At 39.0% G+C, this 22,662-nt stretch overlaps 1 protein-coding gene across 3 annotated transcripts in view; it reads left to right on the forward strand.

The window, feature by feature from the left end:
- PTPN13 (protein tyrosine phosphatase non-receptor type 13) overlaps positions 1 to 22,662 on the forward strand; it is a 126,047-nt gene that overhangs the window by 99,080 nt on the left and 4,305 nt on the right. For 2 of the 3 annotated variants that reach the window (XM_069855368.1, XM_069855367.1), the window contains exons 24-44: positions 99 to 565; positions 1,501 to 1,644; positions 3,576 to 3,669; positions 4,438 to 4,523; positions 5,347 to 5,509; positions 6,446 to 6,660; positions 6,748 to 6,846; positions 8,385 to 8,746; positions 8,941 to 9,115; positions 10,238 to 10,396; positions 11,987 to 12,158; positions 12,264 to 12,474; positions 13,333 to 13,403; positions 15,420 to 15,481; positions 16,164 to 16,317; positions 16,622 to 16,798; positions 18,061 to 18,143; positions 19,333 to 19,388; positions 20,818 to 20,921; positions 21,631 to 21,779; positions 22,360 to 22,450. In XM_069855368.1, the coding sequence (XP_069711469.1) occupies positions 99 to 565; positions 1,501 to 1,644; positions 3,576 to 3,669; positions 4,438 to 4,523; positions 5,347 to 5,509; positions 6,446 to 6,660; positions 6,748 to 6,846; positions 8,385 to 8,746; positions 8,941 to 9,115; positions 10,238 to 10,396; positions 11,987 to 12,158; positions 12,264 to 12,474; positions 13,333 to 13,403; positions 15,420 to 15,481; positions 16,164 to 16,317; positions 16,622 to 16,798; positions 18,061 to 18,143; positions 19,333 to 19,388; positions 20,818 to 20,921; positions 21,631 to 21,779; positions 22,360 to 22,450 (3,294 nt within the window). The remainder of the gene's footprint in view (positions 1 to 98; positions 566 to 1,500; positions 1,645 to 3,575; positions 3,670 to 4,437; positions 4,524 to 5,346; positions 5,510 to 6,445; positions 6,661 to 6,747; positions 6,847 to 8,384; positions 8,747 to 8,940; positions 9,116 to 10,237; positions 10,397 to 11,986; positions 12,159 to 12,263; positions 12,475 to 13,332; positions 13,404 to 15,419; positions 15,482 to 16,163; positions 16,318 to 16,621; positions 16,799 to 18,060; positions 18,144 to 19,332; positions 19,389 to 20,817; positions 20,922 to 21,630; positions 21,780 to 22,359; positions 22,451 to 22,662) is intronic. The other variant, XM_069855366.1, reaches the window with a different exon arrangement.

A 22,662-nucleotide genomic window follows, 5' to 3' on the forward strand; every position in this document is an offset into this window, starting at 1 on the left:
ATGTAAAACTTTTCCTGTTTGCTGGCTGAGAAATTTGTATTATACTGCCGATGAGATGTTTCCAGCTTCTGATGATTGTCTTGTCTCCTGGTTTTCAGCATCCTCAAACACTGCACACATCAGTAATGGAACCAGGGGTTATTTAAGAAGGCCATCATTGGTGCAGGACAATGAAGCGGAGTCTTCTTCAGAAGAAAACAATCGGTCCTGTGGTCACCAGAGGCCCGCTTCAGGGAGTTTGTCTGGTTTGACAGGAGGCAAGCGGGATGGAAGTGTGAGCTCCCAGGATTCCAGAACTGAGAGTGCCAGCCTGTCTCAGAGCCAGACAGCCAGCTTCTTTGGCAAATGTATGAGTGGTAGAGCCCAGCAGGATCCTCAGCATTACAGTGATTCCCTGTCTGGGCTTTCTAAAATGAATGAGAGGGGAAGATCCTCATCTGACAGTACTCAATCGAAAACTAAAAGGCCTGAAGCAGTGGAGTCTGTGGAATATTCTGACCGAGGGGATTCTGACATGGATGAAGCAACTTATTCCAGCAGTCAGGAGCAACAGCCAGCTAAAAAGGCATAGTCTATTTCATATGAATATTTCCCATCAGTACAATAGTGGTAATGAAATAACTGACTGTAAGCGTGAATAAGGTGAAAGGATGTGGGGGAAGGACAGCTTAGCCTGCAACTTATCCTTGTAATGGCAAATACTAGTAGCTAATTTCTAATAATTTGATGATTTTGTTCAAAACAAATGGAGAAAATCACTCCTGTAACTTGAAACACCTTCCCAGCTTTCCAGCATCATGACATGGGCACATATTACTAGAGGCGGGTTGTGCTTTGGGGTGAATGTATAGTGCACTTGATGATTTTGTAGAAAACTTCCTTTCAATTGTATGTGTTTTGTCCAATATGATCATAGTCTAGTGACCACCCTTAGAGGTAAGTTTATTCACCTGACAGATACCTAGAACCCAGTGTCTTTGGCTATTGATTTAATTCATGGAAAACAGCTCATGTGTGTGAAGTTCAGCAGTGAGCCATGCCCTGAACAGAGACAGCTTGCTGTTTGACCTTTCTGAAAGTACACCGTGGCAAGTACTACAAATTAATTCCTAACTTGCAATGATTCCTCTTTCCAGCTGATGGATTTTATTCAATCAAGTTGTGGCAGCTCCTGCAAATTAATCCAACAGACCCTAGGCTGCTGTAATACTGAAGCACGCTACTTTTTGTGTTGTGACCAAGTTAGTTTGACAATACTTGGCTGCTGAAGGCCAAGCATATTTCTGTGCTAAAGCTATTCAATGGTAACAATGGTAGAGTTAAAGCAATGAGTGGTAGGAGTCTTACTAATTGGTACTTTGCCATGTGGACTCTGTCTGCATCTGACTCAAAACCACACATCCTATAGGATCTGAACCATTAACTTCTGTTCTAATGGCAAATCATTCTCTCTTTTTGTTTTGTTTGTTTCTTCTTTTTTTTTTTCATTTTTAAATAAAGGAATCTTCCTCAGCAAATACAGCAAACAAAATGAATTCTAAAAAGGTTACTGCAACACTTCTTAAACCTGGAGATATCTTTGAGGTTGAACTAGCCAAAAAAGATAACGGCTTGGGAATAAGTGTCACGGTACTGTTTGACAAGGTTTTTAGATGTTTTCTCTTTTTCTCTACTCCCAGCAACCCATTAAATTGCTAAATTACAAGGAAGCAAAATATCTTCTGGAGTCACTGTTAATTATAGCAGATTACTTGTGTAATTAATCTTATCAAAGCTGAACAGTAATACTGTTTTATATCCCTTTTCTTGTCATCTTCCCTTTAAGTAACTCATTTGTTGTTTTATGGTGAAGTCCCAAAGTCCTAATAGAGTCTTTGTGAGTACAAAAAGCATTGATGGTCTTTGTGTCTTGCTGCCTAATCATGTGGCAAATTTACAAGGGAGAGAAATTAAGACCTTCCCTGGCTGGCTTTGCAAGCAATGGAAGCAGTAGCGTTACTTAAGAGTATCTATGCACGTCCACACACATACCATATTGAGGGTTCTCCCTCTGCTGGATAAAAGGCAGAAAGCAAAGAACTAGTTAAGTCCAAATAAGATCTGACTGGTACTGCTGTCTTGCAATATGAGACAAAATGTTTTTTTAATGGCCTAATTTCTCTTCAGGCTATACAATTTTGAAGGTGGTTTACATTAACAGCCTGCCATACTCCAGAGCTGCACTTCAGAGAACAGAATGATTTATAAGTGAGATGCACAAATTTTTCACTGCTCCTATTGCTGTATAGCATTCAAAATTACATTTTGATATTTTAGTTGTCTAATATTATCTCTGGTTGATTAATCACCAGACTACATTGTAATTTGAAAAAGGGGAAGTTGCTTAAATTATATAGAGAGCAGTTATTAGTTCTGGTTCAAAACTGGTGGCTTTTACTGGCTGTTTATAACCTGAAACTAAGTTGGCCTTTTCCCAAATGTGGTAGGGGTGTAGGTGGAGTACAATCTGCAAGCCTAGCACTGTTTACATATGCATGGCTAGCATTATAGGAGAGCAGAATGAAATTCTATTATTTTAGCATCCCAGTCTATTCAAAGTCATGTTGCTTTTTCAAGCTTATAGCTTGAGACAGCTGGAGGAACAAAGGTTCAGAGGAGCTGGTTATTGAATAGCATCAAGCTTGCTAATTGCATGCATTGCTTTTGCAGAAAACATTAGAAGATGCCAACCTATGGAAAGATTTCCCTTAGAGGATGACCAAGTGGTATATTCATTAATCTTTCCTTTTTCAGCCTCCATTCTGCCCCTTGCATTGCTGTCCTGTACAGCAGTGAAAAGAAATGGTGTACAATTAGCTCTGTGTTTAGAGTTTTCACATGTAATACTGTGTGCTTTGGGAGTGAACACTAATACGCTGTTGGTCTCCCTCTTCCCTCCAGGCTTGTGGAGAAGCACTGCTAGTGCAGGAGAGAGCAAGAATGATACAGTGGTTTGGGTTGGAAGTGACCTTTATAGGTCATCTAGTCCACCCCCCTCACCCGCCCCCACCCCGAAGGCTGAAGCCCTCCAAAAACAGTGCCACTTGAGCTTGCACAGATATTTTCAGCTTAGACCTTCAAACTTGTATGACCTGAGAGAAAAGAGCACTCCTTAATTTACTGTTGCATCAGTGAGGGTGTATTAGAGTAGGACACTGCATGAGTCTGCGTATTCTTCTTTGGCATGCTGTGTTCACACATCTCTGAGTTTTGATATGCATGCGAGCATGTAATATCCAGCATAATGCAGACGTGTTTCTGATGAAGGATGCTTTTTTTTTTTTTGGGTGCGTATGCATTGTGATGCATCGTGTTTTTACAATCTTCCCACCTCAGTTTCATTCATAATAAATTGCATGATTGCAAAACCACGTGATTTGTAGCATATGTAACATAATAGTTTGGCTGTTCTTTTTACACACCAGTAGCCCAAGTGCTTCCTGAGTAGAGTTTTCCTTGTGTGACACTGTATTTAATGGCTAAGTAGTCTAGATGCAAAAGATGACTAACAGATCCTATTTTTACTTTCCATTTAGGGTGGTGTAAATACTAGCATAAGGCATGGTGGTATTTATGTGAAAGCGATTATTCCTAAAGGAGCAGCTGAAGCAGATGGCAGAATAGAAAAAGGTAGTATTTCAATTCTTCAACTGGGACTCTTAATGTAGAAAAGAAGGCAGATAATGGATACACTGTGGCCTAGAAGCTAGGAACTCTGCCTCCTTTCACTATGCTTGTTTCTCTGGGAAGAAGAGCTGGTTTTCCAGGCTTACTGTTGTCGTTTTAAATATTGCCTTGATAGATAATTCTGCAGGTGAAGATTAAAAAAAGTGTAGAACAACTGCAGAACCACCAGAAAAGTGCTGAGATTGGGGGGGGGGGCGGGAATAGGAGATGGGTAGCAGGATTTTTTTCTATTTTTTTTTCCCCCTAATACAGCCTTTTTTAATGGAGAACACATCTCTGTTGCCTTCTGTCTTGGAATGCTGGGCAACTCAATACAGAAAATCACTGTAATTACTACAGCTTTTTATGTTTGTAAGCCAGGCCACATTGTTTACTCAGGCGAGAATTCCCACTGTAGACTAAGATTTGTTTTTAACAGAGTCTGAGCTTTGTGGCAGGCTCTCCTTTTGATGGTTAACACTAGCTTCGCCATGAGGTTGTCCCATAGAATCAAAGAATCATTTAGGTTGGAAAAGACTTTTAAGATCATTGAGTCCAACAGAATAGTTTAGTTGCAAATCCTACTCTTGACTCAGAGTATGGAGAGGAGGAATAATTTACATCTGCTATTGTCCTTGTTAGCTGAGACTTAAAGGTTTCTTTATGTCATATATGTTTTATAAATGATATTCTGACTACTTTTTCTTAAATTATTAATCTACTCATTTGTAGGTGACCGTGTGCTCTCCGTCAATGGTATTAGTTTGGAAGGTGCTACCCACAAGCAAGCTGTTGAAACGCTGAGAAGCACTGGGCAGGTGAGCAGTTGCTGGTTCTGCTTCTATTAGTAGTAAACCATATCTTCATGAGTGAAAAGAGGAAAAGGAACCTGAAGACTGGAATTCTCCCCAGTGTCCTGGTTGCCTTAGTTGTGCTTTTTTGGGCTCTTTGACTTCCTGGGCATCAAGTCTCACTGCCTATGGGAGTGAAATTCTATCTCGGTGTGCAGATTAGAGATCTTCATGGAATTGGTTTCTCCTTGTCCCTAGGCTTCATAGGAAGGAAGCCCAGGTACATGGCTGGATAGCAGCTGTAGCAGCATACTACAGATGAGTCCCAAATTTGAACCACTGAGGAGACAAGGGCCTCCATATATGCAGCTGGGTTTGCATACTGTTTCAGTAGTCTATACCTTTCTGGATAGTGCTTGATTCTGTCATTTAATAGTGCTATTTATGGCAGCTACTTCATATGTGGAAGTATACACTCACCTGAAAATAGCCAGTCAATGTATACATTCAGAGCTGTTAAGGACTACTATTTGTGCTCACTCTATAAAATGCTTTTTAACTCTGTTCCCTGTATGTAAAAATGAGTCTTTAACACTCTTGATCCATTTACCAGTCCTCTTAAAAGAAAACTCTTTTTTACTCTGCGCTGACAAGTATCTCACAAGTCCATTAGTGTGCTTTGGAGATTGTCACTTACTGCCCTTAAATAAGGAATAAATTGAAGTGGGTGTCTGTTAAGATTGCTGCTTTAAAGCTTAGGACCCTGACAAGTTAGAAAGAAGTGTGTACTCTAGACTGTGCTATCTCCATGACTATTGCCATTTAATTGGAGAATGTTTCATCTCTCTAGGTGGTGCATCTGCTGTTGGAAAAAGGTCAGCTTTCAGTGGCCAAGGTTAATTCTCCAGTAACACCACAGTGCACACCTCCAAATCAGGTGGGGCATTGTGAGCTACCAGAGAAGCCAGCGACAAAAACTACAAATGACAAAGATTACAGCTTTGTCACTGCAGGTCAGGTCACATAGGATGATTGTCTGAACTTTCAGAGCTTCCTGTAGATTTTATACTACTTTTCTTAAAATCTGTAGAATAGAAAGGCAATCAAGAGAAGAGCTGGTAAGGTTCTATACTGAGCCCCTGCACGTAATGCAGTCTCTTCCTATTTGTGCTGTTGCATTTGTCTTTTAAGATTTCCTTTTATATCTTGGTAACTTTGTTTAGTTACCATTAACTGTTTGCTTTCTCACTGTTCCTCCTTGTTTCCCAATTTCACCGGCCTTTTAGGCCAGGGCTATAGCAAGGTTGGAGTAAAATGGGTGCTGCTATCTCTGGTTGCTGCTAAGGAGTGCCAAGGGGTGGTTAAGTTACTCATATGTAAATGAGAGCTTGTGTAGATCCTGCTGTTCCTTTCTGGATGAGAGAAGACATCAAGAGATGGATGAAGAGAGAAGAGGGGTTTATGTAGCTAACTAGAGGTTGGCATATTTCATCTTCTCCTGCTGGAGACCTATGAAAATGGAGGGAAGCCTACCCGGATGGGGAAACCACTAGAGATGCCTTTTGGTCTTCATGCATGAAATTTATCCTGTATGCCAGGAACTCCAGTTCCTGCTCTCACTGATGTCTGATCAGTGGCCAGAAAGATTGTGTCAGTCTGTGTTGTGACACCCACTCCTTAACGGACTTCCTGGGGAACAGCATTTTGGAAACACTCTGGCTATCTGTATAGTGTGGTAGTTGTAAGGGCAAGCCAGCAGACTTAGAAATCATAATCAAATTTTATCTTCCCCTTCTGGAGGGATCTTTTAGTTAATGTTTGCGTTGAGTAAAGTGGAAGAACTCTGATGGGGAGAATGTGTATTGTCGTGTCTGAAGTAAAAGTGCCAGCCACTTTGTTTTCATGGCCAGCATGCTGTAGGAAATAATAAGTTAATGTTTCTTTTGCAGAGAACACATTTGAGGTAAAGCTGTTGAAGAATAGCTCAGGCCTTGGATTCAGTTTTTGCCGTGAAAATAGGCTTGCTCCAGAGCAACTGGGCTCAACTATTGTGAGGGTGAAAAAACTCTTCCCTGGGCAGCCCGCTGCGGAAAGTGGGCAGATAGAAATTGGGGACGTCATTCTGAAAGTGAATGGGGCATCGCTAAAGGATTTATCCCAACAGGTTTGTATCTTAGTAGTGAAACTCATGCTGTGGTAGTCCTGCAAGTCTTGGGGGTCTGTGTCTAAATGAATCCCACTGTGGCCATAGGAAGTCATCTCTGCGCTGAGGGGAACATCTCCGGAAGTCTCTCTTCTCCTTTGTCGGCCACCACCTGGAATACTACCAGACATTGATCCTTCTTTGTTGGTAAGGTGTATGACATGATTTTTTTTTTTTCTAAATTACTATTTAAAGTTTCATTTACTCAGTCTGGTGGGTGGGTTAGATAAATGGAAGATGCAGATGGAAAGATGGGGACAATGCTTTACAGAAACATGATTCTTACGGTAAATCCCTCAGGAGTGTACTAAGCATTTTGTGGAAGTGTGAAAAGAATACAGGGCTTTAATAGTTTTTATTTCCTCCATTTTTTTGGCTTCAGACACTGGAAAGTTTGATATGCTCTTTCTGTGGTGGAGATTTCTTTGCAGCCAAATGATTTGAAATTGATCTCAAATAGAAATTGGATATTTCTGTAAATTGAGGAATATTCTGTGAAACACCAATTTATCTGGTTTAAAAGCATGTAAAACCAGGAAAAAGATTGCCATATTTACTTACTAGAAATTACAGGTGTCCCAAATAGTATTTTCAAAATGCTCCAATAAGTAAATTGAAAGAAAAGAAGACCATTTTAGGATACTTGGAAGAAGTGGAAATTTAATGTGTTTCTGTAAAAGAGAATGTAGAGGGCATTTTGCCTGAAAGTAGGCTTTTCATAATACAGGAAAGTGTAAAACCAACAAAGACAGGTCTTCAATTTAAGTTACTTTAGTGTAATTTTTAAACAATAAAAACCATTCAAGTCTTATGACAGAAACTTAAATGTACAGATACAAATTTAAGTGTACAAATTTACAAATTTAAATTGGAGTGACAGAGAGCTGAACAAACTAATAATACAAATAATTATTCCCGTGTTGAACCTGTACATAGTATGGAGTAACTATAATAAATCAGCACATATATTATAAGAAGAGAAAAAACAATAAATATATGGCCAGTTTTTTCTATAACATTATCATAGACTGCTGTGTTCTTGAACACGAGAATTTGGCCATAAAAGCATAAATGAAGCTTTTAAGCTTTTTTAAGCTTTTTTTTGAGTATCTGCTAGCTGATATCATTCTTGGAAACATGGTTATTGGCAAAACTGTTTTATATAGCAGTTAACATAATAGCTGTTATATAAGTAATTTATATATGTTAATAACTTGACTGAACATTATCTATTTGGCATAAATTATCATAGTTTTTCTAGTCTGTTATGTAGCTTTTTGCCTGAAATCTTCCCTGTTTTCCTCCTGTGTGAGATTAATTTGACTTCAGTTGCACTGCATTAGCAGTGTGTTCTGGTTGGAAGGGATACCATGGTAATTGTCTAGACAACTGCTGAGCATAGCTTATGGCCAGTAGGTTCTCCAAGGCTAAAGCCAAGAGTGTATTTGTTTTCCTTAGCTGAATATGGAGTTCTTTAGCAGTACGTTTCCAAGTTTTGCATAATTTGTCTTGGCCAAGTTGCTTTGAACTTGATGAAACTGTATTTGGATATGCTTACACAGTTAAGGCAAAATTTAAATGGAAGGAGGTGCTGACTAATTGCTTTTGGTAATATTATACAGTCTTTGCAACTTTCTTCTGTCACCAAGACTGGAGTTTGAATTAAATGTCCTTGCTCTCTGTAGACTCCCATCCATTCACCCCAACAAGTATTTCCAGATGTCAGCAGAGAAGTTTCTGGTCCATCAAATGGAGAACAAGGTGACAGCTCAGATGAAAATGAAACTACTGATCTGAGCCAAAAAAGGCTAAAATCTCCATCTAGAAGAGACAGCTACAGTGACAGCAGCAGGAGCGGTGATGAGGAGGCAATAGACTCTCCTGCCCAGGTGGGCCTTGGCTGGAGTTCTGCACTATACCAAACTTCAGAGGAAGCTATGACACAGGCATACAGTCAGTACGAGGCACATGTTGGTCAAGAGGAGGCTGTTCGCACCATCATATATGCTGATCAAGAGACTCCTAGCAAGTCAGAGCTTGAGGACAGGTATGCTGTTTATAATGATCCTTGTAATATTGCAGAAGGTGTTTACAGACATAGTTTAATGGACCTATTCATAGAAATACCTTTTTCTTTTGTTTTTTAGATCTGCATAAAGTCAGTATTGGTCTATACATTCATTTATGGGTGACAGTCACATTGTACAAGCTGATTGTTGGTTTTTGCTTGTTTATCCATAGTAACCTGCCATTGGACTTGCCATTGATCCCAACCTGTAGAACTGTTCCTGATGTTACCACATCTGTTTTAATAAATGACTGTTATGCTGCTTCTGCTTCTGAGCTGACTCCGTATCTGGAAGGAATGGATTCGTTACTCAGCCAGCTGGAAAAAAATGCTGAAGAATATGAGCCAGTAATTTACTATTTCTGTCTTTCAGTAGCCTAAATGTACCTGCTGGAATGGCCAACTGGAAGGTGTTTTAGCTATGGTGTTGGGAGTGACTGGGTAGAAGTTAGACATGCTGTTTTACAAATGGGATAGTTGTAGGTTATACTTGCACTAACTTTGGTGTGTGTGCGTGCATACATGTGCCATTTGTAAACAGTGAAATGCAACTGCTCATACAAATGTCTGCGGACATTTTTGTCTGGGCTCTTGAGGACTTGATATGTTTTCCTCTGTGAATGTGGAGGCATCCATGTGTACATAGGCATATGTGTATATGTCTGTTTTGTGTGTCATTTCAGCCTGAAGAACTTGACATTAATATTTACCTATCTGTAAACCACATGCTGAGATGAAGATTACTTGCTTCTGCACTGTTAGTTTTCTGTGTGGTTGTTCAGAGATGAGAGGATATATCAGAGCAGCAAGGGTATCGGGAGACTGTTTTGTCTCAGTTGTGAAGTCTTTCAGGTTACAAAGCTATTCTAGCCTGTACTCCATTTGAGAAGAAACAAACTGTTCTTTTCTTAGTCCCTTCTTCAGAAGTTTTTGTCAAACCTTCCTGGTGCTCTGTGAGTTTCTACGCAAATGAGGCAGATCTGTATCTTTCAATCAAAATTCATGCAGATTAAAATAGGCAAATCATGTCCTTGTGTTCAGTTCTGAGATAAGCTATGATATTGCATCTCACTGATGGAAAATATGCTCAGATACTTTATTTGGTTGAGTAATTCCTGATGTGTTGTCTTATTTGAAAAAAAAAACCAGAGCCTTTTTAATATATGGCAGCTGGTTAAGGATAACATAAGGTCAATTTTGGCATGTGCCTTCACCATTTCGTTCAATTCACAGGCCTTTGGCCCAAGGTTAATTCCATTCAAAACAGTAGACCATCTGAATTCATTAAAAATACTTACTTGAAGCAGCAAAGCTGAGCCTGCTAAGGCACATGTTTTGGTACTGTCCAGGATTGTGTTCCATTTAAACCAATAGGTAAATCAATTGTCTATCTGTGACTCTCTTAATTTCAGTAAAGCATTCAAGTTGCTTCTGTTTCTCTGAGAGTTAAGTGCTATTTTCTTCCTCTAGGAAGTAGAGCTCCGAGTCACTATGGCAAAGTCAGAGAAGGGTAGTCTTGGTTTTACAGTGACCAAAGGTAATGATAACGTTGGCTGCTACATTCATGACATTGTTCAGGATCCTGCCAGAAGTGATGGGAGGCTACGACCTGGAGACAGACTGATAAAAGTGAGAGAATTAATGTTTTTGGAAATGGGGATTGCATGAAAAAGGACAGCTTTGACTCAAAAAGAGCAAGTTGTGTTGTGGGCCAAAGTAAATGTGGTTAAGGAACAAAGGCGTGCAGCTTCTGAGAGGCATAATTTGATAGCACTTAGACAAAAGAAATGCAAGTATGAAAGCATGTTAGAAGATTGCTCAAGCAAGTTATGGTATTGTCCCACAGACAGGCAGGTGTGTAACCACTATTCATGATTGCTTATATATGTGGAGAAGTTGTTCATCAAATAAATCTGTGGCTAGCGTACTGTTAGGAAATAAATTTTAAGAGATTTGCAGTAGAAAAGTTTCCCAGGTACATATCGTGTAGTACAGATGTTCATCACAGAAGAATAAAATAGTTTGGGTTGGAATGGGATGGAGTATCCACCACCTCTCTAGGGAAACTGTGCCTGCGTTTCACCACCCTCATGGTAAAATCTAAAGTCTAAATCTCCTCTCTTGTAGTTTAAAACCATTAACCCTTGTCTTTTCACAACAGGCCCTGCTGAAAAGTTTGCCCCCATCTTTCTTTTAAGCGCTTTTTAAGTATTGAAAGGCTGCAATGAAGTCTCCACATAGCCTTCTTTCTCCAGGCTAAACAATCCCAAGTCTGAGCCATTCATCACAGGAGAGGTGTTCCAGACCCCTATCATCTTTGTGGCCTTCCTCTGGACCCATTCCAATGGGTCCATGTCTTTCCCATGCTGAGGGCTCCAGAGCTGGATACAGTACTCCATATGGGGTCTCACCAGAACAGAATACAGTGGCAGAATCACCTCTCTCGACCTGCTGGCCGCTTTTCTTTTGATGCAGCCCAGGATATGGTTGGCTTCCTGGGCTGCAAGCACACGTTGTCACCTCAATGTCCAGCCCTTTGTCAACCAGTATGACCAAGTCCTTCCCTGTAGGGCTGCTCTCAATGCCTTCATTGGGATCCCCCAGCCTGTATCTATGCCCCAACACAATGCAGGACCACGTCCTTGGCCTCATTGAACCTCATGAGGTTCACATGGGTCCACTTCTCAAGCTTGTCCAGGTACCTCTGAAAGGCATCCTGTCCCTTATAGTATTGGTTTCTGATCAAATGAAAGCTTTCATTTAGGCTTACAGGAACTGTGAGCAATAGTGACAAAATGCGTAACCCAGAGCATGTATGTGAGTCCTTGCTAGATCAGGATACTGAAGGACTGCTGAATAATATTAAATCTTAATAAAGTTACGAAAATACAAGTAAAACTGGGTTAGGTTGTCAGTCACACTTTCAGATGTTTGCCTATTCAGTTATAGCATTCCAAGTTTTTTTTAATAGAAACAGTAAAATAGTACACCTTTTCAAATTGTTTAATATTTTGACATTTAACTTCACTTGCAAAAGTTCAATTACATTTATCTGTTCTGTCTCCTTGAGTAACTGTGAAGAACCGAAACTGTTATTGATAAAGCATCTGTTGTTTTGTCATTTAATTTCAACAATAGGAGCGGTAATGTTTCTGCAGTAATGCTAACTGTTTTACTTGAATCCTACCGAGGAGATATCTGTTGCTTTTGTTTCCCCAGGTTAATGACATTGATGTCACTAACATGAGTCATACCGACGCAGTAAACTTTCTCCGGGCTGCCCCGAAGAATGTCAGATTAGTGCTAGGGCGTGTTTTGGAGTTACCCAAGATGCCAGTGCTGCCTCATTTACTGCCTGATATTACACTAACGTGCCATGAGGAGGAGCTAGGTAACACAGGAATATACTGCTTTTTGCTTTAAGGCAATTTTTTTTCTTTCAATTACAAAGAGAGAACTTGATTTTTTTTTTTTTTTACCCCTTTTTCCTGCAAAGGTTTGTTGTTATCAGGAGGTCGTGACAGCCTTTACCAAGTTGTGTATATTAGTGACATTCTCCCCAGATCAGTTGCTGACAGAGAGGGGAGTCTCCATGCACTAGATATTATCCATTACATTAATGGAGTAAGCACACAAGGAATGACACTGAAAGAAGCCGAAAGAATGCTGGGAACATGCCTTCCGAAAGTGGTGCTTAAAGTGACCAGGTATGTTTTGGCAGTAAATGCTTTTTGTTTTTTCACAATTGTGTGAATATGTGGGTAAAATGTTCCTGTTATGGCAACTAATTCACCAGAGTGGTACTAGGTAGCATGTAATTGAAGAATGACACCACAAAAGAAGCCTGTAAATTTGCAGGTTTTGTGCTTCAGTGGAGCTGAAGGGTACAGAGTACTTGCTGTGCTTTGTGCTTCTTGGGAAGGCAAGGCTGTGTCCAGCTATGAAGTGCAAGTGTTGAAAATATCATTTTCAAAATAACACGTTATTGAAATACAATCTCTCATTTTTCTTAGAACTACTGCTGGAAGTTCTATAATTATAAAAAGGAGATAAAATATTTTGTGTTTAAATATTCTGCTGTTACCAGATGTCCCAGCACACTGGTGAATGTCGAAACCCTATGGCACAGATCCTGTTCCGCTGCTGATCCCTACCGCTTTATTTATGGCAGCAGCTTCAAAAACTCTTGAGATTACTCTGTTTTAATATTTAACTGGGACTGAAATGTTTACTTCATTTTTTTAAGTCTTCCAGCCATGCCTATCTTTCTTTGCTTCCTCTCTCCCTTTCTTCTTCCCACTTTGTTTTATCCCAGAAGTGGAAACAGTTGCAAAGTCCTAAGACTGCAGGGCTGAATCTTTTTGTCAGAATCTAGAAGTCCAGCTTTAATGAACTCTTTGGTGCTCCCTGAAGTAGGAAGTAACATAACTTAATCTCTGTCATTGAATATTTTAATTATTCCAAAACCATTGTAATAGAAAGCATGATTAGCAGTTTTATCTCAATATCTGATGATTACCATGATTTATATTTTTTTAAATTTCTGTAAACATTTTTTTTCATAGAGATGGTCATGCAGTGCTTCCAAAATCCAAAAGCCTTGATAGCTCAAATCCACGGCCACTGAAAGCTGATGGTAAGATTTGCTTGCTTATGGCAAGTGAAATGCATGTGTTTATAAAGACGAAGAAACTGATATGGGCCTTAAAATGCCATCCTAGTCCAGTGGTTGCATTAGAGCTCCCCTTAGTGACATCAGTTCCAGCAGGTGTTGCTTAATCTTTCTTTTAAAAGCTTCACAAAAAGAGATTCAACATAGTCTTTTTATGATTCTATTGTAGTTTAGAAATCCTATCTTATAACAAGCCTAAGTCTTTCAAGGAGTTAAAAAAAAAATAAATCAATCATCATAATTTTCATTAATAATAATGCTGTTGCTTCCTCTGACCAGATATAAAAATATCAATTTGTTACATTTGAAAGGGCTTCGGGTCTTCTCTTGGAGCCCAATTTGTTTTTATTATTCCCCTCCAGTTTGTTTACATCTCACTGTTTTCAAGAGTGGTGTGTGGTGGCTCGCTGTTGCCAAGCAGACAGGGAGAATTATCTCCAGGGTTGCGTAGACAGTATTCCTGTTAATACATCCTGAGTGAGATGAACTTCCTTTTGCTAAATGATTCTGTGTTCACTCAGACTCGGGATCCTTTAACACCTGCATTTGCTTCTGTGCAGAGCAACTGCTTGTGTGGTTATTTACCATCTTAAGCACTTGCTTTTTCTTTATGATGTGGCACTTTGCATTTGTTTTGATTCATCATAGTCTTGTTTTTCATGCTTCCTTTACTGTATCTAGATAACTTTTAGTATTCATCTTGCCGTATGAAATTATTGCAACTGTTACAGTTTAGTGTTGCTCACATATTTTCCAAATATGCTACATGTTTTTTTTAAAAAAAAAAAAAATAGTCAGGATTCGCTGGGACCAAATGACCAAATCTTGGAAGATGGCACTTAGAACCCCTTTCTTGCAGATGGCTTGTTATGCATAGGTTCACAACAAGATGTAAGGTTGCTCTTGGCCTTCGGTTGTTTCATCTACAAGTTTCTACATTTGTAAAAGCTTAATCTGTATGAAAATCCAGAACTTCACTAGTACCTGAGTATACAGCATCTACCAGTTCCAGTTTCTCCATTTATTGTACTAATAATGGGTTGCCTAGGATCAGGGTTGCTCTCTGATATCATAGTATCACTGTATTGCTCTTTTCTTCACCAAGAAGGGGAAGGTACTTTTGAACAAGGACACAGATAGAATCATAGAATAACCAGGTTGGAAGAGACCCACTGGATCATCGGGTCCAACCATTCCTATCAAACACTAAACCATGCCCCTTAGCACCTCGTCCACCCGTGCCTTAAACACCTCCAGGGAAGGTGACTCAACCACCTCCCTGGGCAGCCTGTTCCAGTTCCCAATGACCCTTTCTGTGAAGAATTTTTTCCTAATCTCCAGCCTAAATCTCCCCTGGTGGAGCTTGAGGCCATTCCCTCTTGTCCTGTCCCCTGTCACTTGGGAGAAGAGGCCAGCACCCTCCTCTCTACAACCTCCTTTCAGATAGTTGTAGAGAGCAATGAGGTCTCCCTTCAGCCTCCTCTTCTCCAGGCTAAACAACCCCAGCTCTCTCAGCCGCTCCTCGTAAGACCTGCTCTCCAGCCCCCTCACCAGCTTGGTTGCTCTTCTCTGGACTCGTTCCAGAGCCTCAATATCCTTCTTGTGGTGAGGGGCCCAGATGTTTAAAAAATAGTTAGTGACAGGTGACTATGGGGTTGTATTTTGTGCATTCCAAGGGAAAGGGCATCATGCCTTATTTCCCAAAGGTGCTTGTTTCCTTTGTATGTTGGTAACATATGTGTCAACATTTCTATTTGCATACAGTTAGCTACTGGTATTAGCAGTCATGCTTTCTGATCCTATTGAACATAACATTGAAAATGCCATTATATAGTTGATCACCCAGTAACTGGAATGTTATAGATTTCATAATATAACATTAAATACCTTGTTTCTTTTATAAAAACAATTCTTGGGGGCTAATTTAGTTTCTGTGAAAAAGGTGCTGCAAAGTTTTTTGTTTTTCCTGTTTTTGTTTAGACCGTTCCTGTGGTGATCCCTGTGGTGAAACAGAGAAGACAACTGATGCTAACAGGCCCAATGTAAACATTCTTCTATTGTGCCTATTATCATTAACAGAGAAAAGCATCTACTTTACACAATTTTTTTTAAATACATAAATTAATTAAACTGATAATGAAAGTATGCAAACATAGTTGTCGTGAATAAGCAGTATTCATAATAAATACACAAGTTTTTTAAATTCATCTTCTTTCTTGAGACTGCTTTATTGAAAGACAAATGGTCTTATGATAAGGATGCTATGGTCTTATAAGAAGACTATGATCCAGAGATCTCCATTCTGTTCACTGTTCGTGCAGATACTCACGTGTTACATTTACTAGATGGTTTTCTTTCTTTTTTCCCCACTTTATTTTTTTCTGAGATGATGTGTTGTGGGACCAAAAGTATTAAGGCCTGCATATATTTTATAGAGCTTATAATAATGTTAAATTCTACTGTGTGTTCTCTTGTAGTAGTTGCTTCTTAATCACCATGTGGGTTTTTTCTTAATTGCTTTAAAAAAATTTTATTTGATCTTTTCATGTGAAACTTTTAATACACGTAAAAGCTGCCGACCCGTCAGCTGGCTATCTCAGATGAGAATACAGTTCTAACAGGACTTTTTATTTGTTGCTAAGTAGAGTGATGAGCTTTAAGGATTGTTTCCTGCTTCAGCAAACTCTTTTCAGAGTTAATTTGTACTGTTCCTTGCTCTTCTAGATGAATGACAATGGTATCTTAGGACCTTCTCAAGCAAATGGAGAAAATATTCATCCCATAAAAGGACTAATGAATCTCTCAGGATCCAGAGATGCACCTTTCCCTGGCTGTACCAATCAGATGTCAGATTTTTCTAAGCACAGTGACAAATCAGGTAAGAGGAGGTGAGATGGGGGACAGTATTATTCAGCCTTTAGTGTACAAGTACAGAAGAATAGAGGAATTGATGAATAGGTTGAAATACATCAATGTTAGGCTGGCAGTCAATTTTAGATGATCCTGTGCTTTGCTTTAGAGGAATTGATGTTGAAAGTAGATTTATGAAAATTGGATTCTGTGTTAAAGAAATTAAGCTAGATAACAGCTAGAAATAATGCCATTGTGTCTGCCTCTTACTTTTATTCTCCGACGGCATACTATACTGGGAAAACTTGTCATTTTATCCTATTTCTCTTTAGAAGCAGAGGTTCTAGATGATGAGTATTATGATGAGGATGATCACAATGAAGTTATCCAGTATCTGTTGGATGTTGTAGATGAGGAAGCCCAGAACCTCTTAAATCGTAATAATGTGCCTTCAGAGGCTCAGAGTATTCTACATCTTAAGAAGGCCACATCAGAAGATCACCTGTCAGGTAACATGAGTCCTTAAAAAGGCATATGATTGACAGCAAAATGCTTCTTTAAACAAGGTGCCAAGTAAGCAATTTATTTGGCAAGAGAGAGTTGACATTGAATTGATGTGTGAACTGAAAGTTTCCGAAGAAAAACACACAGACAAATGGTTGGTGACTTCAGTGAACTTCAGATGCAATGTAGTAAGTCAAGTTCTAGTTTAATAGATCTGCATTTTTTTGGAAAATTAATCGCATTCTGGAATTGTCTCTTGAGTGGAGTTCATATTGTTTAGGCATGCAGTTCTGCAGCTTACCGTTAGCTGAAGCATTTTAATATTTCATTGATTGCTTGGAAATGTGTTTCACATCTCTCAAAACCAAACGATTTGCCAACCTGCTCTGCCTCTTTTAAAAACTTTTTTTTCCAGTACCTGCTTCTGTCTGTACACTTTCAGTCCATCTCCTCAGCTTCAGTTGATATTAACTGAAATTTAGCGTAGAGTAGGATTTGTCATTCCTTAATGGCGTCATACTATATAAGTATGCTCCACAAGTTTAGGCAAGGTGTTTGCTACTCCTTTAGAAGTTCCTTCTACAACTCAAGATATAACTTCCAAGTCTATTATTATTTCAGCTTTTCTGCTGCTCTTCAGGTCACTGGGTTATTGTCATTGGCAATTATATTAGAAATCGGGGGACACTGAGGTTCTGGCTATGCCAGAATATCATTGGAGCTCCACTATTTCCAATTTCTTGTAACTAGGATCTGCCCTCGCAACTGAAGATTAACTGAATCCATGAGATACAGCAACAGGGAACTACTGTAGCAGACAGATACAAGTCAAATTTTATCTGGCACATCTTAATTAGGTCTCATTAATACAAAGAGCAAGTAGAATCCTGGTTTATACCTATTGTTGGTCCAAATGTAATTGAATTGCAGAAACCCTTTACATGGGAATCTGATAACTTATTGGCAGCAGCCTGTCCATGCGTAATGCTGTGGCATGGATGTGTTAGTTATACAAACAACCCTATATGTATTGACAACTGTTCCTGTTATAAAAGAAAGAAGCCTAAAGTCTGATTATTCTGTACAGTAGGACCTCTTTTCCACACACTGGTATCAAAGAGATTTCGAAGATGTTTCTTGGTTATTCTGGCACCTGTATTCCAAGTGTCACCCCAGACAGATGTAACAGGATTCGCATCTGTGAAAAGATGACTCCTGGATGCCTTTTGGTGTGTTCATGGTGTATGTCCTGATTTTCCTATTCCAGATGACATGAATGGAAAGCTGACAGAAGAGAAGTCAGAAGACACAGACTGTGACGGGTCTTCTTTACCTGAAGATTTTTCAGAGGTGGGATGGCAAGAAGCTGGCAGACATTTGTCCATTGATATTGCTTTCTCAAATGCTCTTTCAGTTTATTATTTTCTTATTAACGTAGAACTTGTGAAAATAACTTTACCTGTCCTTTAAATGAAAACATCTTTGTCGGTAGTAGCTGTAAATGGTGTACAAACATTTATTTTTTAAATAGTGTATGACTGTTCCATCATAAATTAACTATATAAGAGAACAAAGTTATTTTGTTATTTTATGCTGTGTAAAATACACTGTGATAAAGCCCAAGAACTTTTTTCAAAAAGGGTGATAATTAATACTATTTCAGGCATTTAATGTAAAATATTTCCCCAATTCCTGCTCAAAGAAGGGAAGCAGTTGCAATGAATGCTGCGTAGACTTAAATTTCTCCTTCTTTTTGCTGGGATATGTTCATTAACTCGAATAACTTAGTTTTACCCTATATTAATGCAAGTCAAGTTTTACATCAGTCACTAGATGCCCAGGTATTTTCTCATTTCAGATCAGCAGAACTTTATCTACCCAGCACATCCTGGCTGTTGCAGCTTTCTGTCCAGTTAGTAGATCTGAGAGTCAAATTGGGAAACTGGCCCTGTGTCAGTGTGCTCTAGGAGATCCACGAGTAAAATTTTCTGAGTATGGCAGTGGAAACTTGCAAGCTGGCCTAATAAGTACAAATGGTTTTGAAGAGCTTTTCTTGAAAGGAGGATCAAAATGCCTCCTTTTCTTGCTGAGTCTTCATTGCTTATTGAGGAAGATGTACATAGGAGTACCTGTTGTTTAGAGGTAAAGCCCTGTTCTGTTCTACATAGGAATGACGACTTGACAGGCGGCAGAAGTTTTCACTATCCAACATACCTAATAAAGGGGTTTTAAGTGTTAGAAACAAAAAAAGTCAACTGGAGAAAATTTAGATGGCTTTACTGGTACTATGAATCAAGAATGATTTTAAGATAGCATTTTGACCTTGTTACAGTAGAGCCTCTTTCTAGGTGTTCAGTGGTTTTGTCCTCTGTTATTCTGGGCTAATGAGATGTCTAAAAGGAAAATCTCTCATTATGTGCTGCTTTGAACTTAATAACCTTCAGAAATAATGCATGTAATTGTTAATTGTTTAAAATTTACACTAGGTGAACGTTATAAATATGACCTTTACTGTGTTTTGAAATATTTCTTCCACCAGCCAACACATGTAAATGGTTGTGAAGACTATTGTGAAGTAAAAGGTATGCCAGAAAGGTAAGATTTCTTTTCTAGTGTTGCCTGAAAGCATACCTATGAGGACTGAATTCTAAAGAGGGATGTGTTATAAGGAGAGGGAGGAAAAAAAGAACACCTCCAAACCAAAACAAACCAAATAAAATAACTGTGCAATGTCTTGAATTGCTCTCTGTTTGTTATTGTTTAAAAGTTTATAATTTGCTTGAAAACTAGTCAGCTTTATGTGGTTCCCTGTGCCCTAGTTCTGTTTATTCCTTTGACATGTGGTTGCAAGGGCTGTGTTCTAGTGGCTCCAAATACCAGTCTTCACAAGCTTCATTAATGTTAGTTCTTCTGATTTTAGAGCACAGAAACTGAACCATACAGTTCCACTGATCCATCTGTTCTCATTTGAGTGCTTGGGGCTACTTGTTTTCACATGGAAAACTAAGAATGCTGGCCAAGTTACTAGAGGTCCCTTTGAGCCACCTTGAATTTTGGACGTTTTGGACAAGGTTGTTTTTCTTCATGAAATAGTTTTATTCCTTAGTCTAAGTGAAGCTTCAGTCAAAGTGTATACACTTCTTTTTATCTTTTGAATAAGATTTTGGAAATTTTGGATTGAGACTTGGCACAAGCAATGACATTATGACCTAAAATATTTAATATTTTTATCACCATCTTAAAAAAACCTAGAAAACTTGCAGTTGAAAATAGATATTCTAGTGTATAGGTGTGAGGGTCATTAAGCCAAGAAAAGGAGGGAATGTAAAAGCCATTATGGCAGGGTGCGGGCGGGCTGGAAGCTGTTCGCACATATACACCCCGTGAGATAATGCACGGATGGGAGGGTACTGCATACACGCCCCTGGGATAAGAATACACAGACAATAAGAGAGTGCTGGAATCCATCAGAATGTAACACGAATACACTGAATGTACCCCTAGACCAGCCAATAAGATTGCAACTAACAATTTTATATGTGCCTACTTTTACTATAAATGTAACTCCACAGGTACAGCCGGGGTCGCTCCCCTTGAAGAGCGTCCCTGGCGGCCAGTCTGTTTTCTTAACCTCTTGCGCAAGAGAATAAATTTTGTACTTTATTCTTGTACCAGCTTGCCGTGCCGTCTCATTCTTAAATTCTGGACCCTAACATAGGTAGTGGATGAAGTGAATGGTACAAATCTCCTATCGAATGTTATTCTACACTTTAGACTTTGAAAAGTAATTGCAGTGATAATTATTACTAGATTTGTGGTTCTTTTTCCCCTGCTACCTTTTTCCCCCACTGGAGATTCAGAAAATAGGAAAAAAAACTTGGGGTTTTTTTGAGATTACTGGTAAGGATCCAGTCCATAAGTACTGGTAGCTATGAATTACTTTCTGGCAAATTTCTGTTAGATTGCAAATATGTTTGTTATTTCTAGGTGTTCTTTCTTACTTCCACATCTTGTTGTCCTATAGATCTCTTCTACAGCCGCCCTTGAGCCAAGCAGATGATGATGAAATCACATGGGGAAGTGATGAACTGCCAATTGAGTCAACCAGCCAAGAATGTGTAAATAAAGGCAAGAACTTTAACAAATCATCAGTGGAAAACTGAGGGTCACATTAAATATGCAAAATGTCAGGAGTGAATTTCAAAATGTACTATATATGTTTTTAGGATGATTCATACAATGGGAAATCTAACAGCTCGCCAACCCATAGGAAAGGATCTTTACAGCTTTGTGCAATAAATATGTGAGAGTTAATAGGTACAAGTGCTCACAATGATGTGCCTGTAGTTGTAGTAGTGTTGAAATCAGCTGAAATGCTTTATTCCATAGTGCTTACCTGGCAAAAGATGTTTGGCTGTGATCAGATAAATGTGTTATGTGCTTCACCTGCCAGCTACTCTGTGCTTAAATTAGGCAATATTTTTGCTTTATCTTGACTCTGCCTTCCGCTACCACTCAATGTGGCAGAATGGAACGCTACTCAATTTGATGCATTTTGTAGAATCTAGTCTTTACTTTTAGAAATAGCATTAGAAACTCTTGGTTTATTAATTTTTTGTTTCCTGGATTCCTCAAAGCTGATTTTGCACCCTATTGGTTTTGTTAGTTAATTGTTATTGCCTGTGCAGCTGAGAGGACATCTGTCCATTGTTTCTGGTGTATGGAGGATTCTAGAGAAAACAGTGGTGAAGAGCAACAAGGAAATCCAGCATGCACTACAGTTTACGTTTCCCTAGTCTTAGCTATTTATTTATAACAATCAGTCTTGTTCTGCTAGATTTCCCTTTAGTGACAAATGAACAGATCTCTGCACTCCCTACTGTGAACGTTTTGCCTGGAGGAAAGTATTCAGGAGCCAAATTGAAGTCAGTGATCAGGATGTTGCGTGGATTGCTGGAACAGGGAGTCCCTTCTAAGGAGATTGAAGTGAGTAACTATTTGTTCTTTCAAGTCCTTTTCTCTAGTAAGAAACAGAAATAGAATGGCTGGTTCATCGCTGCTTTAAATACCACAGCACTTCCAATTTACAGCTCTAAAATGAAAAGACTTCTTTTGCCAAAGACTTCTCTCCCTGCCCCCAACTAGCTGCTGAGAGATAAGAACCAGGAATTGAATTCAAAAGAGTGTTTACATCTTTATTGTTTCTGGTAAATTACCAAGTGAATATGATGTCAACAGGCACAGACAAGTTAAATAGAGACTGCAAAGTCTTGCTGCAGAATGTGAAAACAGCCTTTCCAAATTCTTAAGTCAACCATGTTACAAGATCTCTTGGTTTTGGGTGAATGAGAAAATATTTACTGGATGGTAGGTGGGGTTTTTTAATTTTGTTTCATTTTCTTAGCTATGTGAAATTGGATTCCTTCCTGTGACTGAATTATTTTGCAATCCACATTAGGATCTTTTTTTAAGTGATTCTATTTGTTAAAGACTTGTTTCCATAACTGCTCTTAAAACTTGTTACCATTCAGTGCTTTCTAATGCACAGGTAATTGCTTCTTTACAGAACCTTCAGGAGTTAAAACCTTTGGATCAGTGTTTGATTGGACAAGCAAAGGAGAACAGGAAAAAGAACAGATATAAAAACATACTTCCTTGTAAGTCCTAGCTAATGTGAAGCTCGTAGTTTATATTTTGTTCCCACCTATATGATCAAAGGAATTTAGTCAGAACTGGGATGCTTTGATTCTCAATCCTAGTTCTGCTACTGAATAGGGGGAAAAAACTGTCTGTCGCTCATTTTCTACACATTTAAAGCAACTGTTTAGAAAATACATAGAGATTGGAGAACAATACAATACTGTAGTAG

The sequence above is a fragment of the Phaenicophaeus curvirostris genome, chromosome 4 (genome assembly GCF_032191515.1).
Source record: "Phaenicophaeus curvirostris isolate KB17595 chromosome 4, BPBGC_Pcur_1.0, whole genome shotgun sequence".
NCBI lineage: Eukaryota > Metazoa > Chordata > Aves > Cuculiformes > Cuculidae > Phaenicophaeus > Phaenicophaeus curvirostris.